Source organism: Sardina pilchardus, chromosome 13 (assembly GCF_963854185.1).
Source record: "Sardina pilchardus chromosome 13, fSarPil1.1, whole genome shotgun sequence".
NCBI lineage: Eukaryota > Metazoa > Chordata > Actinopteri > Clupeiformes > Clupeidae > Sardina > Sardina pilchardus.
This window is the reverse complement of record NC_085006.1, coordinates 33,619,038-33,629,037: the sequence shown is the minus strand read 5'-3', so window position 1 is coordinate 33,629,037 and position 10,000 is coordinate 33,619,038. Positions and strand designations below refer to the sequence as shown.

The 10,000-nt window shown below is 47.7% G+C and overlaps 2 protein-coding genes across 2 annotated transcripts in view; one reads left to right on the top strand and one right to left on the bottom strand.

The window, feature by feature from the left end:
• The window catches only part of nlrc3l (NLR family, CARD domain containing 3-like), a 16,927-nt gene extending 13,237 nt beyond the window's left edge, over window positions 1-3,690 (top strand). The window contains exons 8-9 of the mRNA XM_062552180.1: window positions 768-1,042; window positions 1,580-3,690. Of these exons, the coding sequence (XP_062408164.1) occupies window positions 768-1,042; window positions 1,580-2,834 (1,530 nt within the window). The 3' untranslated portion in view covers window positions 2,835-3,690. The remainder of the gene's footprint in view (window positions 1-767; window positions 1,043-1,579) is intronic.
• Window positions 3,691-6,529: 2,839 nt separating this feature from the next.
• naalad2 (N-acetylated alpha-linked acidic dipeptidase 2) overlaps window positions 6,530-10,000 on the bottom strand; it is a 30,723-nt gene continuing 27,252 nt past the window's right edge. Inside the window, exon 19 of the mRNA XM_062552564.1 lies at window positions 6,530-7,638. Within this exon, the coding sequence (XP_062408548.1) occupies window positions 7,452-7,638 (187 nt within the window). The 3' untranslated portion in view covers window positions 6,530-7,451. The remainder of the gene's footprint in view (window positions 7,639-10,000) is intronic.

Here is a 10,000-nt window from a genome sequence, read left to right as displayed (position 1 = left end):
ACATTTGTAAAAGTGTAAATGTAAATGGGGCAGTTTGATTGGATATTTGGGTCAGGTCAAGGTTGAGGCTGATTGGTTAGTTGAAGTTAACCTTTGTGTTGATTGGTCAGTTAAAGGGATAATCCGGAGTGAAATGCACTTTAGATAAATTTTTCGGACTATTGGGAGTACATACGTTGAGTTGACACCAAAATCATGTCATTCGGATGTATTTTGAGAATGTTCGAAGTATCCCCACGTCTTTATGTGGTCGGATAGAGAGTCCAGAATGAATTTAATCGAGTCCGTACCTTTCCAGAAATGTTATTAAAATGTTGTTAACACGTTGCTAGCTGCAGCAGCGACATTTCCGGAAAGGTACTGACTCGATTAAATTCATTCTGGACTCTCTATCCGACCACATAAAGACGTGGGGATACTTCGGTTTGGTTTAAGGGACCCTCTACTCACTACCACGTAAGTGTAGCGTTGTTTGGAACAGTAGAAGAGGTATAAAAATAGCGTTTTGTAGCGGCGAAAGGACTTGCCCCGGTCACTTCCAGGCTAACGAGTTTTGGCTAAAAACGGTGAACTCGAACTTTCTCAAAATACATCCGAATGACATGATTTTGGTGTCAACTCAACGTATGTACTCCCAATAGTCCGAAAAATTGATCTAAAGTGCATTTCACTCCGGATTATCCCTTTAAAGTTAACCTTTGTGTTGATTGGTCGTCTCTCCTCTGCCTCGTGTTGATTGGTTGTCTCTCCTCTGCCTGGTGTTGCAGGTGCTCCGTGACGTCAAGCCCAAATACGGTGAGCCTCGCCGCACCTTCCGCCTTAACGACGTGCTGCGCTCGTTGCCAGACGAGAACAAGCGTATCCGCGTGGCGGTGCTGAGCGGCATCCCGATGGCAGGCCTGAGTTACGCGGCGCACAAGATCACGCTGGACTGGAGCCACGAGAGCGCCAACCAGGACCTGCACTTCCTCTTCTACCTCAACTGCCAGGACCTGCGGCACTACGCAGAGGAGTCGCTCACGCTGCTGAAGCTCATGACCATGTGAGCTCATGATTGACCTTGTGATATAACGATTGACCTTGTGATATAACGATTGACCTTGTGATATAGTTATTGACCTTGGGATATAACGATTGACCTTGTGATACAACTATTGACCTTGTGATATAATGATTGACCTTGTGATATAACTATTGACCTTGTGATATAACGATTGACCTTGTGATATAACGATTGACCTTGTGATACAACTATTGACCTTGTAATACAACTATTGACCTTGTGATACAACTATTGACCTTGTGATATAATGATTGACCTTGTAATACAACTATTGACCTTGTGATACAACTATTGACCTTGTGATATAATGATTGACCTTGTGATATAACGATTATAACGTTTGACCTTGTGATATAACGATTATAACGTTTGACCTTGTGATATAACGATTATAACGATTGACCTTGTGATTTAACGATTAAAAAGTTTGACCTTGTGATGTAATTATTGACCCTGTGATATAACGATTAACAAGTTTGACCTTGTGATGTAATTGTTGACCTGCTGTTGCGCTAGGTTCCACCACGCGCTGGACGGCATCCTGCCGCTGCTGAAGAGTGCGGACACGCCGTGCGCGCTGGTGCTGGAGGGCTGGGAGGAGCGGCGCCCTCTGCTGGACATGAGCGCGCCGCGCGTGACCGACCCCACCACGGAGGCTCCGCTGGCCGCGCTGATGGCCTCTCTGCTGCGCGGCGACCTCATGCCGCACTGGCGCCTCATCGTCACCTGCCGCCGCAGCGACCTGCACCTGCTGCCGCACGCGCACATCGACCGCATGCTGGAGGTGCGCGGCTACCTGCCCGAGCACCGCGAGCGCTTCTTCGCCAAGCACTACGACCGCGACCTGACGGTGAGCGAGCGCGTGCTGCAGAAGGTCAAGGAGTCGCCCACGCTGCTCGTCATGTCGCACCTGCCGCTGTTCGCCTGGATCGTGACGTGGGTGTTCGAGCGCAACGTGCGCCGCAAGCCCACCTTCATGACGCGGCCGCCGCACGAGACGCCCTTCATGATCGACATCGTCCTGGTGATGGTCAACCGCTGGCAGGAGCGTTACCGCGGCAACACGTCGGACCACACGCGCTGGAAGGACGAGGAGAAGATCCTCCTCAAGAGCGTCGGCCGCTTCTCGCTGCGCATGCTGGAGGCCCGACGCAACCAGTTCCACGCCGAGGACTTCAAGGAGTACGACCTGGAGCCCCGCAAGCTCCTCAACGTGGGCCTGTTCACCGAGGAGATGCCGGAGTGGACACAGGGCGGAGCAGGAGGAGGAGGAGGAGCAGGAGGAGCAGGAGCAGGAGGAGCAGGAGGAGGAAAAAAGCCCTCTCGGCCCACCTACATCTTCCTCCACCACTCGCTGCAGGAGTTCATGGCGGCGTTCTACACCTACCTGGCGTTCCGCAGCGACGGGCGCATCGCGTTCGAGCAGACGCTGAAGAGCTCGGTGGTGGCCAAGCTGGTGAAGGAGCGTCCCATCCTGGACCTGCTGCGGCCGGCCGTGGAGCGCGCGCTGGCCAGCCCCGACGGACACCTGGACCTCATGCTGCGCTTCCTGTGCGGCCTGGCCATGGACTCCACCGAGGACCACCTGCGCGGGACCCTGCTGCCGCACCGCAACCCGCCGCCCAAGGGCATGGACGACGCCATCAAGTTCATCCGCAAGAGGATGGAGACGGCGCCGAACGCCGACCGCCGCCGCAACCTGGAGCTGTGCCTCAACGAGATGGTGGAGCTGGACGAGGACAAGCAGGACACGCGGCACATGGGCTTCTAGAACGTTCCGCGCGGAACAATATGGCCGCCGCCGCGCGGAACAACGCTAGCCACGACCAGAGCCATATAAAGAGAGAGTTGCGACAACCCGGGTACAGAAAATTCGGTTTGTGACGTGGTTCGTGTAACTTCAAGTAGTTCAAATAGTTCCCGGAAGCGATTTTGACTGTTCGTTAGGATCATAAAATAACCGTCTTTTACTGTCTGTTAACGAGTGTTCGATCCTAACTTCCGGGAACTATTGTTGAGAAAATATGGAACATTAGCGTCAATGGAGTTGTCGCAACTCTCTCTTTATATGGCTCTGGCCACGACCGACCCCGGGACTCTAAACGCGCTACTGACCGAACGACCGACCGACCCCGGGACTCTAAACGCGCTACTGACCGAACGACCGGCCGACCGACCGACTGGCAGGACATGCGGAGCGGCGCCACTGACCAGGGGCCGTGGTAACCATGGTAACAGGATTCTAAACGCAGAACTGGACTTCACTGACCAGAGTTCGGACCGGCCAGATAGTGAGGTCGTGCTGACCACGAGAGCTTGTGTGAAATACGATGATGATGATAATGATGATGATGATGATGATGATGATGATGATGATGATGGTGATGGTGGTGATTATTATGATGGTGAGGATGATGCTACTGATGATGTCAATGAATGCCTTAATGAAATCATCATGGACATAACCCCCCCTACACACACACACACACACACACATATAGACACACACACACACACACACACACACACACACACATTCCCACACACTGTACACACCCCCGGCTGGATGTATGTATGCCTCTCACCACCAAACATTAAATAAATCTACTTTATTTTAATTACAGTGACCACTGGTGCTAATGTGTGTGTGTAGTTTGTTTGTTTGTATACACATTTTATACACAGTGGTAATTCACACACACATTGTGTAAATAGCCTTGATTGTGTGTGTATCTCATCATCCACACATAAACTATACAGTCATTTCCTGTGTGTTAGCCGCAGTGTGTATGAGCCGCAGGACTGTTTTATGCAAGTTAAAATAATATATGGATATGGGGTCCCACACAGGTCATGGAATATGCCTTCATTGGCCCCCTCAACCATAATAACTGGGCTATGATATTCACCTCTCAACCATACGCTAACTATAGTCTATGGGCTATGATATTCACCTCTCAACCATATGCTAACTATAGTCTATGGGCTATGATATTCACCTCTCAACCATATGCTAACTATAGTCTATGGGCTATGATATTCACCTCTCAACCATATACTAACTATGGGCTATGATATTCACCTCTCAATCATATACTAACTATGGGCTATGATATTCACCTCTCAACCATATGCTAACTATAGTCTATGGGCTATGATATTCACCTCTCAACCATACACTAACTATGGGCTATGATATTCACCTCTCAACCATATGCTAACTATGGGCTATGATATTCACCTCTCAAATTATGCTAACTATGGGCTATGATATTCACCTCTCAACCATAATAACTATGATATTCACATCTCAACCATATACCCCTCAACCAAAATAACTATGGGCTAAGATATTCACCTCTCAACCATATGCTAACTATGGGCTATGATATTCACCTCTCAACCATATGCTAACTATGGGCTATGCTATGATATTCACCTCTCAACCATAATAACTATGGGCTATGATATTCACCTCTCAACCATATGCTAACTATGGGCTATGATATTCACCTCTCAAATTATGCTAACTATGGGCTATGATATTCACCTCTCAACCATATACCATGGGCTATGATATTCACCTCTCAACCATATACTAACTATAGTCTATGGGCTATGATATTCACCCCTCAACCATAATAACTATGGGCTATGATATTCACCTCTCAACCATATGCTAACTATGGGCTATGATATTCACCTCTCAGCCCATAGTTAGCATATGGTTATGATATTCACCTCAATCATAATAACTATGGGCTATGATATTCACCTCTCAACCATAATAACTATGATATTCACCCCTCAACCATAATAACCATGCGCTATGATATTCACCTCTCAACCATGTGGACAAGACTCTAATGACACTTTTTTATAGGTCCTTTGTTGAGTCAGTTGTCACCTTCTCCTTAGTCTGCTGGTATGGGTCTATCTCTGTGAAGCAAAAAACCTCCCTTTCCAAGATCATTAAGACGAGCAGCAGTATCATAGGTTCCAAGCAGAAAGGCCTGGAGGAACTTTATCAGAAGCAGGTTCTGAGAAAGGTTGATTCTATCCTTTCAGGTAGTTTTCATCCCTTACTGACTGAATTTCAGATGTTGCCATCTGGATTACGCTTCAAACTCCCCAACTTCAAAACAAACAGATATAAACATTCTTTTGTTCCATCAGCCATTTTACTTCTTAACTCAAAAAAACATAGGTAACCCCCCCCCCCCCCCACTCCCACTCATACTTTTGGATATGATGAGCCTTTTATTTATTTATTTATTTATTTTATCTTATTTTTTATTGTTTTTTAACTATGGCTGCAATGTAGGCAACCTCTTAAACTGTGTGTGTTTGTTGTTTGTGTGTGTGATTGTATGTGATCCGTACCGTACTTGCTGCACAACAAATTGCCCCATTGGGGGACAAATAAAGTTACTTACTTACTTACTTACTTACTACTTACCATAATAACCATGGGCTATGATATTCACCTCTCAACCATAATAACTATGCGCTATGCTATTCACCTCTCAACCATAATAACTATGAGCTATGCTATTCACCTCTCAACCATATACCATGGGCTATGATATTCACCTCTCAACCATAATAACTATGGGCTATGATATTCACCTCTCAACCATAATAACTATGGGCTATGATATTCACCTCTCAACCATAATAATAACTATGGGCTATGATATTCACCTCTCAACCATAATAATAACCATGCGCTATGATATTCACCCCTCAACCATAATAACTATGGGCTATGATATTCACCTCTCAACCATATGCTAACTATGGGCTATGCTATGATATGATATCTGAATGGGGCCCCTCAGTCCAATAGCAGAGGTCATGCTGTGATGTGTGATCATCTCTTTCACAGCACGATGCCTTCAATACGTTCATGGTTATGTCATATTTGTAAATCTCACGAATCACGATACCGTCAATACGTTCATGGTTATGTCATATTTGTAAATCTCACGATACCTTCAATACGTTCATGGTTACTGTATGTCATATTTGTAAATCTCACGAATCACGATACCTTCAATACGTTCATGGTTATGTCATATTTGTAAATCTCACGATGCCTTCAATACGTTCATGGTTATGTCATATTTGTAAATCTCAATCTGTCCATTTCTTTACACAAAAGCTAAAAGATCACCACTCATCCGTGTGAGGAGCAGATTTAGTAGAAACGTGGAGATTTTTAAGAAAAATCCGCACACTTCAGCTCTGTGTGCAAAACATTGCTTTACTGATGAAGGTCTCGCGACCGAAAGCTTTTCAGTAAAGGAATTTTTTGCACACAGACACACACAAACACGCGCAGACACACACACACATAACCTCTGTCTGAGTGAAGGGTAGAATGGTGCCTTTCACAGTAAAAACCTTATCATCTGACTCGTCATCTTGAAGTCAAAATGCAAAATTGTAAGTGGATTTAACTTGAAAAAAAGAATAATCCATTTAGTTCTGTGTGATTTACTCTCAGAAACAATGAGACAAATGTTCATAATGCACCATACACACTCACACACACAAACATTGAGACAAATGTTCATAATGAAATTAGCCAACCAGCATCACAGTGCAGAGTGATGTTGTAACCCCCGCACCACACACACTCACACACACATACTCACACACACTCACACACTCACACACACACACATACAACTCACACACACACACAAACAACACACGGACGCATACTTGCAAAACACACAACACACACCCATACAACTCACACACACACACACACACACACACACACACACACACACACACACACACACACACACACACACACACACACACACACACACACACACACACACACACACACACACACACACACACACACACACACACACACACACAGGAAGAGTCCCTATAGTCCTGCGGACTCTTGGAGGAGTTTTTCAGCTGGGTGTTGGTCCTGTACACGACTGTAGGTCACAGGGTCGGGGAGTGAAGGTCGTAGGTCATGCGGATGATGATGAGGTCATGTGGTGGGGGTCGGAGGTCAAGGCGGGGTGAGGGTCATGGCGGCGGCCTGCACGTGAAGGTGGTGGGGCTCAGGGGTCGGAGGTCGAGGGTCATGGCAGTGGCCTGCACGGTGAAGGTGGTGGGGCTCAGGGGTCGGAGGTCGAGGGTCATGGCAGTGGCCTGCATGGTGAAGGTGGTGGGGGTCGGAGGTCGGAGGTCGAGGGTCATGGCGGGGTGAGGGTCATGGCGGCGGCCTGCACGTGAAGGTGGTGGGGCTCAGGGGTCGGAGGTCGGAGGTCATGGCGGGGTCAGGGTCATGGCGGCGGCCTGCACGGTGAAGGTGGTGGGGGTCGGAGGTCGAGGGTCATGGCGGGCTCAGGGGTCAAGGTGGGGTGAGGGTCATGGCGGCGGCCTGCACGGTGAAGGTGGCGATGCTAATCTGCCGCTTGACCTCGCGCCAGGCTGCAGGGGCGTCGGCCGCCCGCTCGATGCCAAACAGCGCGTCGTAGATGCCCGGGAACGACTCGCCCGCATACTTATTATGACTGCTGGGGGCGAAGATGACATGCCTACACACACACACACACACACACACACACACACACACACACACACACACACACAGAACAGCAGGGGATGAGTGCACTTCTCAACTTCATCAGACACAGACCCACTCAGAGGGGACAATAAATGAACTGGAGCGTTTTGTTTGCAGCCCAAGTTGGCGGCGGTGTGAACACACAGTTGGAGTCTTTCAGACGAGACGGGAATGAGAGGCGACTCCAGGAACTAACGTCAAACACGTCAACATGCGACTCCTCCTGCCATCACAGCACACACGCCACAAGCGTCTCACCCTTATGACATCACACAGATCACAAGAGGCACCAGGCACCACGCCATACTGTAGATATATATACTCACTAGATATCGCCATACTGTAGATATATATACTCACTAGATATCGCCATACTGCAGATATATATACTCACTAGATATCGCCATACTGTAGATATATATACTCACTAGATATCGCCATACTGTAGATATATATACTCACTAGATATCGCCATACTGCAGATATATATACTCACTAGATATCGCCATACTGTAGATATATATACTCACTAGATATCGCCATACTGCAGATATATATGCAGCCGTGGCAACCGTGGTGTACTGCTACGGCTGAAGTGCCCTTGAGCAAGGCACCTAACCCCTCACTGCTCCCCGAGCGCCACTGGTTGGGCAGGCAGCTCACTGCTCTGGGTTAGTGTGTGATTCACCTCACTGTGTGTGTGCTGTGTGTGTTCACTAATTCGGTTAAATTGGGTTAAATGCAGAGAAACGAATTTCCCTTACGGGATCAAAAAAGTATATATTCTATTCTATTCTTTCTATGCTGACTAGATCAGCCATACTGTAGATATATATGCTGACTAGATATCGCCATACTGTAGATATATATGCTGACTAGATGTCGCCATACTGTAGATATATATACTCACTAGATATCGCCATACTGTAGATATATATGCTGACTAGATGTCGCCATACTGTAGATATATATGCTGACTAGATGTCGCCATACTGTAGATATATATGCTGACTAGATGTCGCCATACTGTAGATATATATGCTGACTAGATGTCGCCATACTGTAGATAGATATACTGACTAGATGTCGCCATACTGTAGATAGATATACTGACTAGATGGTGCCTTGACTACGGCTGTTCATCTTACTGTGGGGTTCTACTCTTAAATGCATTAGCGTCAACATAGGCACAGATCTGACGCAAATAAAATCACCATAGATCACCAAAATCTCAAGCGGCTTCGTATCTTTTTGGTTTGTTCCAACTGACAAACATGTATTTATGGTCGAGTCCAGAGGAAACTAAGCTTTTTAAAATGATAAAGATTATCTTACCCGTCTAGCCCCATAGACTCCCATTCATCGTGCGCTAGCTTGTGACCGCCTCTAGAGGAACTGTGAGTGGTTGAGGCTGCATGGCCTACTGTATCCCTGGTCTGGTTCAGTCCGGCTGTAATCTCACCACATGCATGGCCTACTGTATCCCTGGTCTGGTTCAGTCCGGCTGTAATCTCACCACATGCATGGCCTACTGTATCCCTGGGCTGTAATCTCACCACATGCATGGCCTACTGTATCCCTGGGCTGTAATCTCACCATATGCATGGCCTACTGTATCCCTGGTCTGGTTCAGTCCGGCTGTAATCTCACCACATGCATGGCCTACTGTATCCCTGAGCTGGTTCAGTCCGGCTGTAATCTCACCACATGCATGGCCTACTGTATCCCTGGTCTGGTTCAGTCCGGCTGTAATCTCACCACATGCATGGCCTACTGTATCCCTGGTCTGGTTCAGTCCGGCTGTAATCTCACCACATTCATGGCCTACTGTATCCCTGGGCTGTAATCTCACCACATGCATGGCCTACTGTATCCCTGGGCTGTAATCTCACCACATGCATGGCCTACTGTATCCCTGGTCTGGTTCAGTCCGGCTGTAATCTCACCACATGCATGGCCTACTGTATCCCTGGGCTGTAATCTCACCACATGCATGGCCTACTGTATCCCTGGGCTGTAATCTCACCACATGCATGGCCTACTGTATCCCTGGTCTGGTTCAGTCCGGCTGTAATCTCACCACATGCATGGCCTACTGTATCCCTGAGCTGGTTCAGTCCGGCTGTAATCTCACCACATGCATGGCCTACTGTATCCCTGGTCTGGTTCAGTCCGGCTGTAATCTCACCACATGCATGGCCTACTGTATCCCTGGTCTGGTTCAGTCCGGCTGTAATCTCACCACATGCATGGCCTACTGTATCCCTGGTCTGGTTCAGTCCGGCTGTAATCTCACCACATGCATGGCCTACTGTATCCCTGGGCTGTAATCT